This window comes from Balaenoptera acutorostrata, chromosome 1, assembly GCF_949987535.1.
Source record: "Balaenoptera acutorostrata chromosome 1, mBalAcu1.1, whole genome shotgun sequence".
NCBI lineage: Eukaryota > Metazoa > Chordata > Mammalia > Artiodactyla > Balaenopteridae > Balaenoptera > Balaenoptera acutorostrata.
In genome coordinates, this window is record NC_080064.1 from 107102493 (window position 1) to 107123220 (window position 20728).

At 39.7% G+C, this 20728-nt stretch overlaps 1 protein-coding gene across 10 annotated transcripts in view; it reads left to right on the plus strand.

Moving 5' to 3' along the window:
• The window catches only part of PDE4DIP (phosphodiesterase 4D interacting protein), a 214041-nt gene that overhangs the window by 42480 nt on the left and 150833 nt on the right, over positions 1-20728 (plus strand). For all 10 annotated transcript variants that reach the window (XM_057553413.1, XM_057553435.1, XM_057553483.1 and 7 more), the window contains exons 2-3: positions 2934-2989; positions 8092-8237. In XM_057553413.1, coding sequence (XP_057409396.1) covers positions 2934-2989; positions 8092-8237 — 202 coding nt within the window. The remainder of the gene's footprint in view (positions 1-2933; positions 2990-8091; positions 8238-20728) is intronic.

Below are 20728 nucleotides of genomic sequence, written 5' to 3' on the forward strand. Positions count from 1 at the left end.
CCTTTCGGAGCAGCTGAGTGAGCCCCACTCTCTGGCAATATGAGAGGGAACTTGAGCTGTTAACAGAGTTAAAGTGATTTTTAAAAAACCTCCTGAGACTACAGAAAGCCCATTAACTCAGTACTCATCCAAAGTGACCTCTCTACCCTTCTGGTTATTGCTTCATAGGCAGGCAGCCAGCTCAGGGTGAGTGTGGGGTTGGGGAGAAGGTGAAGTATCTTGTGGCATATGCATCGCCTTGTTGTAACTTGCTCCTGGTCTAGAATGTGGACTCTTCAGAGCAAGGAGAATTGAATGAGATCATGTCTGGAAAGTTCAACCATCCTTGGAAAGTATTAAAATGGGTTTTAATACTATTAGCATCTAGGAGAATAGAATTGTGTAATTACTGCAAGGAACCTTAGAAATTCATGCATGTCTTTTACACATACTTCAGGAAGCTGAAGCCCAGAGGTAAAAGTGACTTATGCCCCTTAGTAGCTTACCATCACAAATTAATGAATTGTGTACTGAAGCCAACAGGTAACCCAAGACAGTGTCTTAAAGCAGAAATGAAACTTTTGTCTGCATTTGATATATACCAGGGTGACAGCCTCAGAGACGTATAAGGAGCCAGGCTAGTATCATAAATGAGCGCATGAGCTGGGATTACAAGAAGAGGGAGTGACGGGAACTGTGGCAAACTGGAGAACAAGTCTCTTCTGTTTAAAGGCAGCAGGTTATCCCTCTGTGTGGGAAGGCAGGCCCAGTATTGCCAGACCCATTCATTTTGCAAGAGAAGTTAGAAATGGATCAACCTTGTATTGACCAAATCAAACATGTTGGATGGGCTGAATTTGGCCTGAGGAATGGCTTTGCTCCTGACAGCAGATACAGTTACCCAGGTCTGTGGGCTGAGCACAAAGGAATCCATCCAATGCATGAATAGCAGCAGCTAATTATAAGTTTTTTCCCCACAAATTTTTCAAGATATTGTTCTAGCTGATAGTTTCAAAATCCTTGCCCTACTTTTTCTCAACAGAGGGAAATCCATAAGTAGTACATTCATCTCTTTCCTTCTTCACTCTCAGGGAAAGTTTTTAATGAGAAGTGGAGAAGGGGAAGAGACAGAGGGCCTGGAAGAACCCCAAGCTGGTGATCTGCTTTTGAATAATAAAGAATCACCAGGTGGTGGGTATAGTCCAGCGTGCCCTGTCTGGTACTTTCATGTCCATCTGGAACTTAACAAAGTGAAGATTTATGCCAAGATCCAGCCCTGAGGCAGAGAAGAAAGAACACCAACAGTTTCTAAATAAATGCCAGGCTCTCTTCCGCCTCTCTGTGAATGTCTTCTGGCTTTTAAAAAGAGAAGCCCTCTAAATCTCTGGCAATATAATTATTTTTAGAACAACTAACTGGGAGTACCCAAGGGTTTAAGGAATAAGCTAAATGTTGAAAGCATCTCTCTGTAGGATTATTGCAATCACCTCTCTGTTTCTGCCTTCCCCACCCAGAGAGTCTGTTGTCAAAACATTAGCCAGACCTTTTAAAACATTCGTCACTCAGTTCACCTCTTTTTTTGACTCACAAGACTCCAGTGACTAAATTTCTCTCAGTGTCCCAAAGGCTTTATACAATCTGCCCTCTGCCCAACTTTCCTATTATTTCCTTCACCACACCTCCTGCTTCTCAGTCTGCCCAGCCACACTGGCCTCCTTGTTGTTCAAAAAATGCTCTGGCATGCTCCCTTCTAAGAGCCTTTGCATTTGATGTCCCCTGCTTAGAAGACTCTGCCCAAATACTCATATTATTGCTTCTCAGAGAAACTTTGCCTCCTGAAAATTGCAATCCCCTCCTCCTCCCCATAGCTCCAGGATTCCCTACCTCTATTCCCTACATTAATTTTTTATAGTATCTCTCCCCAATTGCTACTGTACATTTTGCTTTTTTGTTTCCTTTTACTGTAATATTAGTTCCATGAGTGCAGGCATTTTGGTCTGTTTTGTTCACTGCTACATTTGTGGAGCTTAAAACTGGTGCCTAAAAACATAGTAGGTGCTTCACAAGTATTTGTTAATACATTTTGAGACTTTTTTTCCCCTTCTGTGCTAGGAATGGTGGCCTTCACTGTGCTGGACACACCAGATACACCTCTGGCTACTGCATCGTGGTGTTTTTAACATTTCCATTAATAGACTTTGTCTGTTTTCCAAGTTTTCTAGGTCAATTCTACTTCCTAAACATATCTTGATTTTTTTTTTTTTTGCTTCTCTCCATTTCTCCTATCCTATCCCTTAGTTAAAACTATCACAACTTCTTGCTATCCCCATCTACTTTTGTTCCCTCTACACAGTGTCACTCAACAGCCAGAATGATCTAAAGTCTAAATCTGGTCACTTACCATTCATTCCCTCATTTAAAATCCTTCAGTGGTTTCCCATTGACCTGCACATAAAACTCATATCCTTACCCCATCCCTCAGGGCCCTGCATGGTCTGGTTGCAACACTGGCTTTCTCTGTTCCTCTAACAGGCCAAGTTCCTCCCTGACTCAGGGTCCTTGCTGTTCCCTCATGATGGAACACTCTTCTGTTCCCATTTTTCATCTGGCTGACATTCTCTTCATCTCAGTTTAAATGATTTTTTCTCTGAGTTTCTCTGAGTCTCTCTACTAGTTAAATTACTCTGCATATTCCTTTATAGCACTTGCTACAATAGTAATTCAGTGCTTGTGGAACTGTTTGTCCAATGGCTGTCTCTACAAATACCTACTGAGGATAGAAACCCTTCCTGTGGGGTTTGTCTTTGTCTTTCCAGCACTTAACACTGTCCCTGATACATAGTACTAGCTTAATGATTGTGGAGAAATAAATAAAAGTAGATGTCTTGCCACCCAGGGATTGGACACTGTGTGGGGTGGTATCTCATTAATTAACGATGTGTTTCTCTCCACAGAGATTATTTTGCAGAAGATGATGGGGAGATGGTACCTAGAACAAGTCATGCAGCAGGTAAGGAGGTTGTGGGCCTTGCTATGCTAAATTCTTGGTCTCCTGCTGATCATAATTCCCTTAAATTATAGACCCTTTAATGTCACCATGGCATGTAGTATATAATTCCCCACCTTCCCAGCACAGTGCAGTAAATCATAACTGAAATACTTATGTGAACTCTTCATACTTTTAAAAAAAATTTTTAATTTTTTAAAAATTTATTTATTTTTGGCTGCATTGGGTCTTCATTGCTATGCGTGGGCTTTCTCTAGTTGCGTCAGGCGGAGGCTACTCTTTGTTGTGGTGCACGGGCTTCTCATTGCTGTGGCGTCTCTTGTTGTGGAGCACGAGGTCTAGGCTCACGAGCTTCAGTAGTTGTGGCACGCGGGTTTCAGTAGTTGTGGCTTGCGGGCTTAGTTGCTCCGTGGCATGTGGGATCTTCCCAAACCCGTGTCCCCTGCATTGGCAGGCAGATTCTTAACCACTGCACCACCAGGGAAGTCCCAACTCTTCATACTTTTAACAGTTCTGTAATTGCAAGTTAAAGTCACTTGTAAAATGATTAAGATAGATTCTTCCACTGAAATGAAATCTCTAATATACCATTAAAATGAGTATAATAACAGTGTCAACCTCATAAATGAGATTAGAAAAGCTCTTAGTACAGAGCTTGTCAAGGAATAACCACCCAGTAAATATTATTATTATTAATGTATTCATAATAATATATAATTTCTGCACTAACATTAGCTAGGGGTCTACCTAAATTACCAAACCAAAGTGAAAATAACTCTCTTTTGGGGGCTATTTTTCACAAAAACTTTTAGTCACTTGGTGTTTTACTTACTTTGCTAAGTGAGTTGCCTTTTCACACCAGCCTTGAAGCACAGATTGTTCATATGCACAATGTAGAAAAAAGTTTTTAATTTGAATGTATTAAGGACTTTGGAGTCACTTAAAATTAGCCTTTGTAATTGTGTATGTGAAATCTATAAATTCTACAGGCCTACCATACTCATTTTGAGCATCAAGAGTCTCCATTTTGAGGTAAAAATTGAAGGACTAGGGCAAAATGGAAGGGGAATGAAGAAAATGCCTACTATACGCAAGATATTAGGTTGGGTACTTTCACTGATTATTTCATTTAATCCATATAAATGCTCTGTGAGGTAAGCATTATTATACCCATTTTTACAGAGGCAATGATGCTCAGCAAAATTAAGAGATTTGCCTAAATTCCCACAATTAGCAAGTGGTCAGGATTCATAACCAATCTTTTTTTTCTTTAACATTTTCGTTGTGTCCATATCCAATCTTCAAAGGCTCTTATCTTTGTACCATATCCTGTGAATCTAACTGTAATGTATTGTTTTCTCAAATTTTCTTCCATTTAATCGCCTATTTAATTTCACCTAAATGTGGAAGAAATCATTTTTTTCTAACTTATTTTAATTAAAACATTTGCATTTACTTAGAAATATCAAGTTATCAACAAAACCATTACTATTACTACTATTATTATTATTAATTTGCAATCACAGTGTGGTATACAAGTAACAGAGCAACAATTATTTTGAACAAGCTGAATCAAAGACAATTGAAAATGGGAAAATACCCAACTCTATCTGTAATTAATTTGTGCTGTGTACAAATAAAACCTGCTTTAAATTTCTGTGCTAATTTAAACCCCTGTACTCTATCAGGCAAGGTCAGTGGCTATTGAAAATACCATTAAGGATAGGGCTATCTAAAGACACACTTGATAGTATGTTATTTTTACAAACATGAATAGACACTGTACAGTGTCCAGTTTAAAAACAAATCATATAAATCATATGGCCTTACATTCCCCCCCCCTTTTTTTTTTCTTTAAAATTGGTTATGTAATGAGTAGTTAAATACTTCCAGACAAGAAAAAACCTGCCCTGGAACCACACTATTTATCATCATTATTTTTTTTTAATCTTCATCTTCTTCATATTTCTCCTTGTCATCATCTTCTTGATCCTTTTGTCTTTCTTCTTTTTTTTTTTAAACAGGGAATGCTCTTCTGTTTTTTTTTTGGCCGTGCGCTGTGGCTTGTGGGATCTTAGTTCCCTGACCAGGGATTGAACCCCAGCAATAAGCATTTAAAAAAAATTCTGAGAAGTTGATTGAAGCATCTGGGGACTTTTTCTTGCATTCCTTCTGGAAAGTCTGTAGAAAGAAAGAGAAAAGAGGGAATGAGGGAGGGAGGCATATATTCTCCCATCCCATAGGTTGGCCTTTCATTCTATTGATGGTTTCCTTTGCTGAACAGAAGCTTTTTAGTTTGATGTAGTCCCACTTGTTTATTTTTGCTTTTGTTGCCTTTGCTTTTGGTGCCCATGCCTATGTGGTCCATTAATTTTCGACAAAGGAGATAAGAATATACAAGGGAGGAAGGAAGGAAAGAGAAAAGAAAAAGGGGGAAAAAAGAAAAAAAAAAGGACAGAAAAAGAGCATATTATATTTTTCTTCTTGGCCCTTTCAGATCGCCTTTGCCCATGTGTCTATGTCTAGTTAACTTTTCCTCAGTGGGGCACAGAGTCACCTAGAGCCCATTTCACTCTCACTTGCACTGACACTGTCTATGAATCTCAGTGTGTTGCTATGCCTGTCATTCTTTCTGATTAAAAAAAAAAAAATTTGTTCAGTAATAAAGGTGCATTGCTTCTTACTGTCAGCCAAGAAAGATGTATTTTTCTATGTCTTCTGCCTGAGTCTACAACCCCAAGCCCACCTCAATCGGAGATCATTTGCATACCATGCTTGAAGGAAGCCCTGATTTCTTATTCTTTCACAGTGTTACTTCTCCAAGGCAGGCCTAGGGTGAGTAGCAGCTTAGCCTTCACTAGCTTCTCCCAGGGCAGTGCTTCCTTTGGTTAATGGAAAGACTGTGTCTCTTCCCCTTTGCCTGTTTTTCCCTGACTCTCAGGCCTGTTACAATCCCCTTCCCTGCTAAAATAACACAGTATTAGCATACTGCTAGGAAGGTTGAACGGAAGGAATGTGGGATTGGTTCTGCCACTTTTTGCAATGTAATCTTGGGCAAGCAAACTTGCTGAACCTTTATTTACTCATTAGTTAAATGAGTGTAATAATCACATCAGTCTATTTCACTGGTTGCAGTAACTATAAATGAAATTATTCCTATACAATAACCTAAAAGATTCTCTGTAGAGAGATTTTGTAGAAATACTTCTTAGCTAGTAACTTGATTTTTTATTTCAAATAAAGCTATTTCAGTTATCTTTGGTCATGTGACACACCACTCTAAAACGTAGTGGCTTAAATACGTATAGCTGATTCACTTTGTTATACAGCAGCAACTAACACAACAATGTTAAGCAATTATACCCAATAAAGATGTTAAAAATTAATTAATTAATTAATTAATTAATAAAACTTAGTGGCTTAAAACAGGGGTCAGCAAACTGCAGCCCATAGGCCCAATCGCCAGTATTTGTAAACAAAGTTTTATAAAAGCACAGTCATGCTCATTCACTAACGTATTTTCTGCATCTTCTTTGAGCTATCAGGTCAGAGTTGAGTAGCTGTGACAGAGTCGATGCCCATGAGCCTAAAATATTTACTATCAGGCCCTTTAAGAAAAAGTTTGCCCACTCAAGGCTTAAAACAACAATGGTTTATTATTTCTCACAATCCTGGATGTTAGCAAACTGGGCATTTCTTCTGTTGGTCTCACTTGGGATCACTCAAATAACTGCCATCACTCAAATAATCTGACAGCTTTTTTTTTTATGTCTTTATTGGAGTATAATTGCTTTACAATGGCTTGTTAGCTTCTGCTGTATAACAAAGTGAATCAGCTATACGTATACATATATCCCCATATCCCTTCCCTCTTGAGCCTCCCTCCCACCCTCCCTATCCCACCCCTCTAGGTCGTCACAAAGCATTGAGCTGATCTCCCTGTGCTATGCAGCTGCTTCCCACTAGCCATCCATTTTACCTTTGGTAGTGTATATACGTCACTGCTACTCTCTCACTTTGTCCCAGCTTCCCCTTCCCGCCCCCCCACCCCGTGTCCTCAAGTCCATTCTCTACATCTGCATCTTTATTCCTGCCCTGCCCCTAGCTTCATCAGTACCGTTTTTTTAGATTCCAAACATATGCGTTAGCATATGCTATTTGTTTTTCTCTTTCTGACTTACTTCACTCTGTATGACAGACTCTAGGTCTATCCACCTCATTACAAATAACTCAGTTTTGTTCCTTTTTATGGCTGAGTAATATTCCATTGTATATATGTGCCACATCTTCTTTATCCATTCATCTGTCAGTGGACATTTAGGTTGCTTCCATGTCCTGACTATTGTAAATAGTGCTGCAATGAATATTGTGGTACATGTATCTTTTTGAATTATGGTTTTCTCAGGGTATATGCCCAGTAGTGGGATTTCTGGGTCATATGGTAGTTCTATTTTTAGTTTTTTAAGGAACCTCCATACTGTTCTCCACAGTGGCTCTATCAATTTACATTCCCACCAACAGTGCAAGAGGGTTCCCTTTTCTCCACACCCTCTCCAACGTTTATTGTTTCTACAATCTGACAGCTTGACTGGGACTGAGGGTCCAAGACAGCCTTTCTCAAGTGTCTAGCAGTGGTGACTGGCATCTTCATTCCCCCTGTACTTGGCCTTTCCTCCCCCAGGAAGGTAGTCTGGGCTTCTTCACAGCAAGGTGGCCTTGGGGTTTTAGGAAAGCAAGGACAGAAATGCAAGGCCTCTCAAGGCCTAGTCTCCTGAACGCATCCAACAGCAGCATTTTATCACATTCTCTAGGTCAAAGCAAGTCACTAAGCCAACCCAGATTCAAGGGGTAGAGAAATAGACCCCACTTCTTGATGGCAGGAGAAGGAACATCACATGACAAAGGCGTGTGGACATAACCTAGTGTGCTGTGCTGGGGACCACTACTAATATGATCTACCACAGGCTACTGTATGTGAACTGCCTCTCTGTGGCCTAGAATTGGTTCATATTTTGCAGAAACCAAATTCTGCTGGAACATGCAGGTTGGGATGATCATAATACCACTATTTTATAAAATTTTCTGTTGTTCTGTTTCACTGGCAGCTTTTCTTAGTGACACCAAAGATCGAGGTCCTCCAGCGCAGTCACAGACCTGGAGAAGTGGTGAGAAGGTCCCCTTTGGGCATTCCTTGAGATCATTTGAAAGACCCCTTCAGGTGCAGACCCAGGCTCTTCGAGACTTTGAGAGGGTAAGTCACATGGGTGGATAATTGTTATCCCAGTTAGAAGGAGTATCAGGGGATAGTGGTGTCTTATAAAAATATGACCCATAGTTTAGCTTGGATTATGGGTATTCTTATCAAAATGTTGTCTCTTTCAATAGCATTTATCCCAATAAGCTTATGCACTGTTAACTATATGCTGAGCACTGTGGTTCATGGGCAATTGCCTGTACCACTATTTCTTTTTTTTTTTTTTTAAACTTTTATTTATTATTTATTTATTATGTTTATTTTTGGCTGTGTTGGGTCTTCGTTTCTGTGTGAGGGCTTTCTCCAGTTGCGGCGAGTGGGGGCCACTCTTCATCGCGGTGCGCGGGCCTGTCACTATCGCGGCCTCTCTTGTTGCGGAGCAGAGGCTCCAGACGCTCAGGCTCAGTAGTTGTGGCTCACGGGCCCAGCTGCTCCGCGGCATGTGGGATCTTCCCAGACCAGGGCTCGAACCCGTGTCCCCTGCATTGGCAGGCAGATTCTCAACCACTGCGCCACCAGGGAAGCCCTGTACCACTATTTCTGCTTTACATTTTTACCCCTGGTTTACTTCTCAGATAAATGTAGGAAGTTTAAATGGCACCCCGGGAATCTGTAGGTGGGCCATAGTGAGCCCAGGAGACCTAGTCAGTCGGCTGGCATTATATGCTCTGCTGCTGGCTTGGACCACTCTGGATATCTGGATACCGTCTGCAGCATGAGGTGGCTCAGCCACAGCCATTTGCTTCTCAACAAGAATCCGGCATTGTTGCTTGAAACTCCTGATTTAACTCTTGAAGTGCTCTGCATCTTGATAGGTTTATCCTTAGATTTGGCCAAAGCCAAATTACTGACAATGTAATACAGGCCCCCAGCTCCCTGTGCCCTGGTTTGATCCAAGGAAGTCTGCACAATAGAACCTATCTACTGGAACCTACCTACTGGAACCTATCTACGGCCTGGAAAGAGCACCCAGGATTTCTTACATCCCTGTGTGCTAAAAAAGGAAACAGCTCTTTGGTGCCCCCTGGGGGTTGCCCAGGAATCAGGACACACATGAATACTGTGTAAAAATGCCCTGAGATGTGTGGGTTTCTTTCATTCTTGAATTGACACCTTTTGTTATATAAAATAAAAATTCCATTTTCAAAAGAAGGTTAATAAAGCAGTGTTGACATGCGTTTACCCTGTCTTCTTTCAATTTGTAAATAGAAATGTTTCACTAGGACCTAATGTACATCCTACCAGACATTCCTGTGGACAAAGAATATGTTCCATATAATGTGTGCCTGAGAATTTAAACAGCCTACTCTTGGTTTTTGTGCTCAGAGTTGTCATGGATACCGTTTTTTTAAAAAAAGACAAAGAGTTTGCAGGAATATTAAGCAGTTTTGAAGACTAACCCTCTGAACAGCTGTGGTGCTGGTGGTAGGAGTGGGGGCAGTATCACCCAACCCCTTCCTCTTTTCCCCCTTTTGCATCTACTGCAGTGCAGAAAGGGTGAGCAGAGCTGCGGCACTCCCCAAAGCTGTGAGGGTGCTCTCTGAAAGGCAGTCTGCCTGCATGTTCCTTTTGGTGGAGAGGTGATTTGGATCATAGAAATGAAGGGTGTCACCTCCACTGCTCAGATGAATGCCCAGGTGCTGTGGGAGAGGAAAAATAATGGGCTGAGCTGGGTGATGAGCAGGGGTCAGCTGACTTTCAACTGTGGAGTCCTAAGTCTTTTTCTCTGAGCAATAAGGTCTAATATCGCTGGTTAGTCCTTACTCCTCAATGCTGGGAACCACTGACAGAAACCAAGGTAGGATGCAGAGAAAAGGCCAATAAGAGATATTTTACATGTCTCTCCCCTATGTGTCAAGCGATATATAAATAACAATGAGGCTACAGCACATGCATTTGTCAGAATGGTCATTGTCAGTAAACCAAGCTGTGACCTGCTCACAGGTCTGTTCATTCTTACATCCATTCATCCATCCATCCATTCTGTAGACTCTGAATGATAGCACCTGCTGTATGAAGAATCTCCATGAAAGGATTTGAAAATTAGAGGAAACATTAGTTAGAAAAGAAAATGTAGGAGGGAGAGTGACACATTCCAATGTCCCACCCTAAAAACTGGTAAAACACTAAATAACATGATATTTCCTCTAAAGTTTAAATCATGCATTCCTTGGGATGAAGGATGAGATCTGTACTCGGAAAGGGGAAAGGGACATATTAAAGGTTTGTGCCAGAGAAAGGTCGGCTCCTCCAGGGCATGAAGCAGATGTCAAAGAGATACAGGCCTGGGCTGGGCAGCCAGGAATCCATCTGTCTTAGTCCATTCAGGCTACTATAACTCAGACTGGGTAGCTTATAAACAACAGAAATTTATTTCTCACAGTGCTGGAGGCTGGAAGTCCAAGATCAGGGCACCAGCAGGGTTACCTTCTGGTGAAGGCCCTCGTACTGGTTCATAGCTGATGCCTTTTCACTATGCTCTTACATGGCAGAAGGGGCTAGGGATCTCTCTGAAGCTTCTTTTATACGACATGAAACCCAAAGGCCCATCTCCTAATTCAGTACCATCATCTTTGAGGATTAGGATTTCAACATATGAATGGGGGCGAGGGGGACACATTCAGACCATGGTGGCATCCTTACTTCACTTATCCCTGCAACAAATACTTGATCACTTCAAATAAGATGCTATTCCTATCCTTAGTAATAGTCTATTGGGAAGTACAGACATTGCATTACTTACAATATAAGGTGTCCTTATGGTAAAGATAAGGACAGTGTACTCTGAGATCTTGGGAGAGAATGTTTAATTTTATTAAAGGACAGAGAAGGGCCTCCTACAAGAGAACACCTCTCATGGGGCTGCACATTGAGTGAGGTCTTCAAAGTTGAGTTAGATTTTACCAGTTAGAGAAGGAGATTATAATATTCCAGACAAAGGGGAAATTTGGGTGAAAGGAAGAGAAGTATGTTCATGTATAGATCTGATAAGAGACTGGGCTAGAGGGATGGATGCTATGGTCTGAATGTTTGTGTTCCCTCAAAATTCATATGTTGAGATACTAACCCCTAAAGGTGATGGCATTGGGAGGTGGGGCCTTTGGAAGGTGCTTAAGTCATGAGGGTGGAGCCCTCATGGATGAGATTAGTGCCTTATGAAAGAGGCTCCAGAGAGATTCCTAGCCCCTTCCACCATGGAGGATGCAAGAATTCTGTGACCCAGAAGAGAACCCTCACCTGACCAGGCTGGCACCATGATCTTTGACTTCCACCCTCCAGAACTGTGAGAAATAAACTTCAGTTGTTTATAAGCGACCCAGTCTGTGATATTTTCTTAAAGCAGCCTGAACAGACTTAGTCAAGGGAGGTAAGGAGGGAGACTTAGAACAAGGAAAGAAGTAATGTTAAAGATACTTAATCAGTAAAAATTAATTGATCAGTTGATGTGATTGCTTCTGAAATATTTGTTGATGTAGGAAATTCTAGGAAAAAGAGCCTTTGATTCCAGAGTAAGTGATAATAGACTAAAAATGTAAATACTGGCACATTATGGAAAATACATCATTGGTCAATTAACAAGTGAAAGTGACAGCATCTTTCTTCACTATATTGGTGCAGGAGGAAGGGGCAAAGGGAACAGAGCTTTGAAGATACAGTTTTCTTTCCTTTTCTTTTTTTGCATTCTGTATCCCTGACCAACAGTATGAGTGGGGCTAGAGAAGGATAGGCAGGGGGAAGGGGTCAGAAATAGTGACACAGATGAGCCTACTCAACTTTACACTGGTAGAAGTAAATTAATAGGTGTTGTTCCCCATGATAAAAGAGTTTTGCTTAGTATGTATGCTTCATTTGTACTTTTAGAATGAGTGGATGATTTAATTAATTTTTAAACCTTGTCAGCTTTGTTTTAAAGGCGCTTCCCCCCGCCCCCCAAAGATACATTGATGGAGTGATCTCTATTCTTTCCAGAACTATAGACTTGAGAAGTGGGTTAAGTGCTTCTCATAAATTGCCTTATTTTGTCTTTATAAACCTGCATGAAACAAGCATCACTGTTCCTATTTTCAAGTGAGGGAACCAGAACTCATAGAGATTGTGACTTTTTCAGGATCATGGAGTTTAGGTACCATGATTACAAATCCTGAAATGTTGTTGGGTCATTGTACATAGTCATATGTCAAATGGCCATAGTCATATGTTGAGAAAAATTCTTTCCTATATGTTTTCTCACTGATCACAGCACCCACCCCACCTCCAGCATCTCTGGGGTGAGCGAGACTAGAGCAGCACATAGATAACACTAGCTAGCGTGTGTTGATCACTTTCTGTGTGTCAAGTAGTGTGCTAAGTATGTGCAGTATCATCTCATTTAATGCTCATGGAAACCTTGTGAAGAAAGTATGATTATTACACCAGTTTACAAATCAGGAAATAAAGGCACAAAGAGTAACAAAGGAACTTACCAAGCATCTCATAATGTGCTGAGAATACTCGTCATTTTTGTGACCTAAAATAGTACTTTCTATGTTGGTGGTAATAAAAGTGCTGACTCGTATAGGCCTGGAATCATGAGCTCCTCCTATTTAGATGGGCACAGAGTGCAGTTCTATCTTCCCTAGGTAAACTGTAAATCCACTTTTATCTCCCAGTATTCTCCATCACATGCTTTCTATTCCATTAATTCTGAACTGCTTGCAATTCAAAGTTGTTTCATACTTCCAAGCCTTTGTTCTGGCTGTTCCTGCTGCCTAGAATAATTTTTCTCTCCTCTTCTTTTTTTTTTTTTTTTTTTATAAATTTATTTATTTATTTTTGGCTGTGTTGGGTCTTCGTTTCTGTGCGAGGGCTTTCTCTAGTTGCAGCGAGTGGGGGCCACTCTTCATCGCAGTGCGTGGGCCTTTCACTGTCGCGGCCTCTCTTGTTGCGGAGCACAGGCTCCAGATGCGCAGGCTCAGTAGTTGTGGCTCACGGGCCCAGTTGCTCCGCGGCATGTGGAATCTTCCCAGACCAGGGCTCAAACCCGTGTCCCCTGTATTGGCAGGCAGATTCTCAACCACTGCACCACCAGGAAAGCCCTCTCCTCTTCTTTACCTGGTTAAAGCCTACTCATCCTCCAAGTTTCAGTTCAGATTCAGTTTTTTGTTTATTTGTTTTTCTTTTTAGGATGCCTCCCCTCATTCTCCAGTCTCAAAATATATACCCAGACTCTAGGCAATTCAGAGGCGGAAAACCTCTTGTTCACCTTTTTCTAGTCTCTAGAACCTAGCATAATGCTGGTACATAGTAAGTGCTCAGTAGATGTTCATCAATTAAACTAAATTTGTTGAAAAGTGTTGAAGATTAGGTGTTATATTGGATTTGTATTCCCCCTGGCCTCTACTTCAGTATTCACTGAGTATATTCACAGTAAGTAAAATGATTCTAAAGAGGGTATTGGTATATTAATTAATTGGTTAGGATAGGAAACTGAGAAGTCAGGAAAAATACATTTATTTTTAGAAGTCCAATGTGCTATCCATTGTACTACAGAGCCAGGTGGGAAAAGTACATTTATTTTTAATGGTGAGTTTAAAGGGAGATAACTGTCTACCTAAACTGGGATCATAAAATTATAAATGTAAAGTAAGAGAAAGAAAGCAGAGACCTTTTGAAATATTTGACAGGATTTATTAAGAAGATCATAATAATAGCTAATAATAATATTTATTGAGTGTTTATTAAACACTAGGCACTTTTTAGACATTTAACACATTTTATTTCAGCTCTTTTTCAGTTCATTTTCCTAACTTATAAGATAGATATTAGATATTATATTACATCCATTATATGAGTGAAGAGACCAAGACTCAAAGAACTTGATGAAAGCTATTACAGGTATAAAGTGGCAGAGCCAAGATAATTCCAGGAGTCAAGGTTCTTGGGGGAATGAGAGGACCATTCAGAGAAGGAGAGGTTACATTAGTGCAATGTGTGCAATTTGGTTTTATGCAGAGAATCAAAATGGCAAATGCTATATATAGAAAAGCCATGGAAAGGGTAGGGGTCTGTGGCTTTAAGGTCCAGAGGAGGCCTCCACTGCCCTCCCCTGTTTACACATTTTCTAATAATGTTGTCTTTCACATGAAAATGCCAACAAGACCAGCTGCAATGTTTGCTTAATTATAGTCTGAAGCTAGCTTTTCTGGGCAGTCTGAATCCAACCACAGTGAGTCAGCCTGTTGAGGCCCCACCCATCCTGGCACATTTTTCCACTTGGGTCTTGAAGTCTGGGGGGGTGGGGTGCGGGGAGTGAGTCCTAAAAGAGACTTTTCTACCTTTATGGAGATCTGAGTTATCACGGCCTGGGTTTCCTGTTCTAGTTTAGGTGAGTCTGGGTCATGTCACTTCTGCCTTTAGGTCCAGCCATTTCAAGTGCTTCTTGAGTTTCTCTTTAATTACAGCCTTGGAAAATGAAAGCTACTGGTGAAGTACATTTTCTTTCTTTCTTTTTTTTTTTGAAAATGGCATTTATGTTCCTCAAACCACAGTGCCCCAAGCATACTGGTTTTGGTTTCACTAGTGTCTTGAGACTTTCAAAAAGTTATTAGATGAGAAGGGAAGGGGGGATCAATCTGAAACTTTCAGCAATCATAAGCACAGGATTTTTTCTTTCTTGTTAAACATGACTTTTCAGAGGGATTCCACACAGTCATTCCACAGAACTTCGGCAACATTTTCATTCCTAAGCAACACTGCCAAAAATAGGCATCAAATCAATCACATTTTTCTTAAGAACTATGAATTAAAGGAATGATTCTGAGTGCTGTAGAGGATGCAGAGATGTATATGAGTTACCATTCTCAGAGAACATACACTCTGATTAGGGACATAAGAAATTTAAATTACACGAAATTTAATTTAAATAACATCTAAGGCACCAGTGGAAGAGATCACAAGATGAGAGTAATTGCCAATCAAATGTATGTCTTTAAAACCTAGATGTTAGGACAAAACATTTTTTCTAATTTGTATTCATACATATAGGTAAACTTTACAAAGTTATAAATATTGGCTCACATTTGGTTACACAATTAACAAAGTAACTTTATCAAAAAGAATGAAATTACAAAAATTGAACAACCCTGAAAGTTCTGGAAGGTATGGTTACCAACACAGAAAAGAGCAATCACTTCCACAGAGAAAATGGCACTTGAATGAGAATAATCCTTCTTATTTTTTGTTATCTCCTCTCTGTGTCCTCATTAGAACTTGTTGTCTTCTCCTCTTCACTGTATGAAGAGAAGCTCTGTCTTTCTTCCTATGGACTTGAGGAATTTCCATTCCAATGATAAAATTTTAAAATAACAAAAATAATGATATCAATTAATATTTATTGAGTACTACAGTGTGCAGACCTCTGTGAATGCACCTGACTTGCATTATCTTATTCAGTTCTGAAAACAGTCTTTTGAGGTTGGTACAACCATTATTTTCATTTGTACAGGGAGGGACACTGAAGCTAGGAAAAGACTAGTGATTGCTAGAAAGTGCTAGAGCTGGGATTTTAACAGAAGTGTACCGATTCCAGAACCTGAACTCTTAGCCACAATTTCATTATGCCACTCTATGTACAGCTGCTCCCCTTATTCATTTGTTTGTTCATCTACTCAGTATATGGGTACAATCTATGTGCCAGGCCTGTTCTAGCTTTTACATGCACAGTGATCAAGTATGAAAAGGTGTGTGTTGAAGGATGAATGTCTCAGTGTTTTTATACTAATAAAATATTAGAAACAATCTATTATTCATCAAGGCAAGGATTGATTATTTCAGCCATGGTACACATACAACAGAGCATCACAGAGCAATGTCCTGACTTGGAAGGATGTCTGTAATAATAATAACAAATGTAAGATTAAACAACAGAACAACAACAACAATTTGAATATTACATAAAATAAGATCTCTTTAAAAAAATTTTATTTTTACACAATTTTTAAATGTTCCTTTCCATTTCCATTATTAAAAATATTGGCTATTTTTTATACAGCACATCCTTGAGCCTATCTTACACCCAACAGTTTGTACCTTCACTCCCCCACCCCTATACTGCCCCTCCCTCCCCACTGGTAACCACTAGTTTGTTCCCTATGTCTGTGAGTCTGCTTCTTTTATGTTATATTCACTAGTTTGTTGTATTTTTTAGATTCCACATATAAGCGATTTCGTAGTATTTATAAGATTTCATTTTTGAGGGAGAAAAACTAGAAATGTCTGGAAGGATATGCACCAAAATATTTAAAGTGATTAGGTCTGGGTGATAGGATTAGCCATGATTTTTACCTTCTTTATAACTTTTTGTATTATCTGAATTTTTAATAATGTGCATTCCTTTTATTTAATCATTCAACAAATATTTCTAAAGTGCTTACTGTATACAACATGTCTTAAGCACTGCACATACAATAATGGATAAGCAAACATGGTTCCTGCCCTCATGGAGTTTACAGATTAGCCAATTACAACAGAATGTAATCATTACAATGCTGTGGAGGCACTCAGGAGGGGCCCTTACCCAGACTTTAGGGTCAGATGGGCTTCCTTTAGTAGGTAATATCTAATTCAAATCCGTACAGGCTAGTTGGAGATAGTGAAGTCAGAGCTGAATGGAAATTGAAGAGGAATGACTTTCCAGGCTGACACTGCTACCCGTGAAAAGTCCTAGAGGCAACAGAGAGCAAGTTCAGCAACAGGAGGCTTTTTGTCATGGCTGGAGCAGTAGAGTATAGAATGGGGTTCAAGCTGGTTTTATCTCCCCCTACCACCTGCTACTGTCGGTCAAAGCTTTATTGTTACTGCCATGGTTATTCATGGTATCACTGTGAACTCAGCTCTTATGCCTAGACAAAGTCCTAATTGTGCCTATGAAATCACCTTCTTTCCTAGAGAAGGATGGAGAAAGAATTAATGAAAATCTAGAAAAATAGGTGAGGCCATAAATTGACACGTTCCCTTCTGAATACTAAAAGCTCAGCAAATAATCTTCCTGGGTCGAACCAGTTGTGAACAAACAACACCAAGTCCTGCTCTTGTTGGTCAGGCCAAACCGTAGGAGAATCTAGTTTGGAGCCTAGGAATCCTTGGGAGCTCCCAGCATCAGTGCAGCTCAACTGTCGTTTTGCCATGGAACTCATTTAACTGTCTCTGACAGCGCTATTTCTGGCTGGGCCATTTATTTTTGGTGACCAGGGAAGTTGTTATTTGTTTTGTTTTGTTTTTATATAGTTCGTAGTGCTCCAGTATGATGATGACAACACCCTGTTATTCCAGGGTCACTGGGGGTGGTGTGGGTGTGTATCTATGGTGGGGGAAGGCAGCAGGAACATCACTGGAACCCCTGCCTTTTATCTACACAATGATGCTGCCTAAGACAGGGTTTATTTATTGACCTGATATAATAGCTCTGTTGTTAGCTGTCTTGCCATCAGGCCACTTATTTCAAGAAAAGGCTGTGTAGAGGATGGGTATCAGTATGCTTCTGAGTTGAAGGGGAAAAAATTGAATGATATTGTTAATATTTTAGCATTTGAAAGACTGAAACTTCAGGGATTATGTTGAAATTTCAGAAACAGAGTTTCAGAAGAAAGATTTGTTTATTGTGCAACCCAAAAGAAGAAAAGCCAGATGTTTGTAGAGTTCTCAGTCTGCTTTCTGAGGCAGGCATCAACAACTAACTTCTGGAACACTGGACACAAACCCTGTGTGGAAGTGAAAGGGTTGATGAGTGGAAGACCAAGTTGATTGACTTCGATTGACATTTTCCTTATTAGAATGTTCTGCAGAAGTTATGCATATTCTTCAGGGCAGCCTAATGAGTATGTTTTTCCTGTCAAAATATAGGGTGGATCATGTTTTCTTTCTGTTTTATTTAAGGATTGTAACAAAACTTTAACTTTTGATAGAACATAGTAATCCATGAGTATTTAATGTTGAGGGCCACTTAAAGTATACTTTATCTAGCCTTTATGTTAGGGCCCCATAATCTAAGTAGGATTAATATACATTTAGAAGTGGTCAGCTCTAAACCATTTGCTTTTAACTGAATTGAATTGAATTGAACTTGAATTGAATCTTTATCATAAAAAAATCCTTTGTAAAAGGCAAAGGACTGGACATGTTACTTCTCCCAGCTTTGGTTTCTTTCTTCTTTTTTAAATAACAGCTTTTGTGAAATGTAATTTACATACCATAAAATTCACCCTTTTAAAGTGTACAATTCCATGTTTTTTGTATATTCAATGAGTTGTGCAACAATTACCACTATCTAGTTCCAGGACATTTTCATCACCGCCCAAAAACCCATCACACCCATTAGTAGTCATTTCCTGTTCCCTCTTCCCCCAGGCCCTGGAAACCACTCATCTAATTTCCCTATGGATTTGTCTAGTCTGAAAATTTCATATAAATAGAATCATGTAATATATGACTTTTTGTGCCTGGCTTATTTCACATTATATAATGTTTTCAAGGTTCATTCGTGTTGTAGCATGTGTCAGTACTTCATTCCTTTTTATGACTGAGTAGTATTCCATTATATGGATATGCTAAACTCTGTGTATTCAATCTTCTGTTTTTGGATATTTGGGATGTTTCTGCTTTTTGACTATGCGAATGATGCTTCTGTTTTGTGTGGACATATGTATCACTTCTCTTGGGTGTATACCTAGGAGTGGAATTGCTAGGTCATATAGTAACCCTATGTTTAATCTTTTGAGGACTAGCTTTGGTTTAGTCACCTTGAAAATGGAGAAAACTATGTTTTATATAGGTGCAGGTGGTCAGATCCTCTGAAGTCACAAGCAATATTATTTATAATGAAGGATACTTTTTGAAAAGATGCAGGGACCTGAGGTAGAAATGGAAGTACCTTATTAGTCACAGGGGAATCCTAGGTTCACAGGGGTCATCTAGTGTCATGATTAAGGCCCTGATGAGTATGAAATATGGGTCAGACTGCTGGAAGCTGTAGTCTGTGCTCCTCCACTTTCTAGCTAAGCAAATCGGCTAACTTCCTGATGTCTTACTTTCCTGGAGTATAAAATGGGGATAATAATATCCAATCCACTTACTTCACAGTGTTGTAATGAAGATAAAATGAAATAATACATATATGGAAGTGCTTTGTATATTGTCAAATCCTATACAAGTGATTGTTGTTGTGAAGATAGTGTAATTATATCTAATTAATTTTGTAATACAAGTCAAAGTCATTCAAAACAGCCAGTAATTAAACTTTTGTATTTCTCCATCTTAGATTTTACCAGAAAAGCATAGGGACTCCCAGACACATAGATGTATTACAAATAAAATATTTATATGTGAAACAAACCATCCTCCTCCTTCTCCTTGCCCCATCCCTTCGTGTCTATCCCTGCTGTCTAATCCAAAACAAGTAGGGTTCCTGGGTGCTAAAGAGCGGGAAGCACTCTCCAGCCATTGGTGTGACTTTCCCACAGGTCTGTTTTGAACATGTAACAGTTAGCAAAGCCTGTTGAGGGTCATCCTTAGGTCCCCAGTCGTTGTTGCTGCTTTTGTCTTGGAATATCATATCCTTTATGGTCACTTATCTCCTCTTCCTCTTCCTGCGCAAGGCAACCAGAGCACTCAGTCTGAACAGGTAGACCCCCACTACCTTTTAGGGCTCTACCATAAGAGAGCTGGTGGGGTGCTCAGAGATCTTTCAAAAAGTGACAGCTCACTCATTGGTGCTGCCTTTGGTAATATTGTTTCTATGAGAAAATATGTTTCAAACATAGAATCTCAGGATGGCTAAAGACCTTAAAAGTTCTCCAGAACTAACTCCTAGTGGATGTGTGAAGATTCTTAACAATATCCCTGACAAGTGGTTCTTTAGTTTCAGCTGATTCCTTTTTGTGGCAGGAAATTTACTATCTCTCATAATGTAAGTGCTAAGTAAATATTTGATGTATGAATGTATGGATGGAGTGTGGCAGTAAGTTCATTACATCCAACTCTACTAGAGAATTTATTCTTATATTTAATTGAAAGCTGCCTTCCTGTAATTCCTAGTTTCATTCCATTTAAAATAGTTTTTTTAAAATAATAAACTATTTCACAGACAAGAACATACAAAGAACAATAAAACACTTGTCCATGTATCCAATATCTAAATTGTTTTTTAAAGATTTTTTTGATTTGGACCTTTTTTTTTAAAGTCCTTATTGAATTTGTTACAATATTGCTTCTGTTTCATGTTTTTTTGGTTTTTTGGCCACAAGGCATGTGGGATCTTAGCTCTCTGACCAGGAATTGAACCCACAGCTCCTGCATTGGAAGGCGAAGTCTTAACCACTGGACGGCCAGGGAAGTCCCCCCAATATCTAAATTTTAACAAATATTATTTTCGCTCTATTTGCCTCATATTGAAAAATAAAAGTTCACATTACAGATGCAACTGCAACACTCTTAATAGCCTACCCCAATCCGAC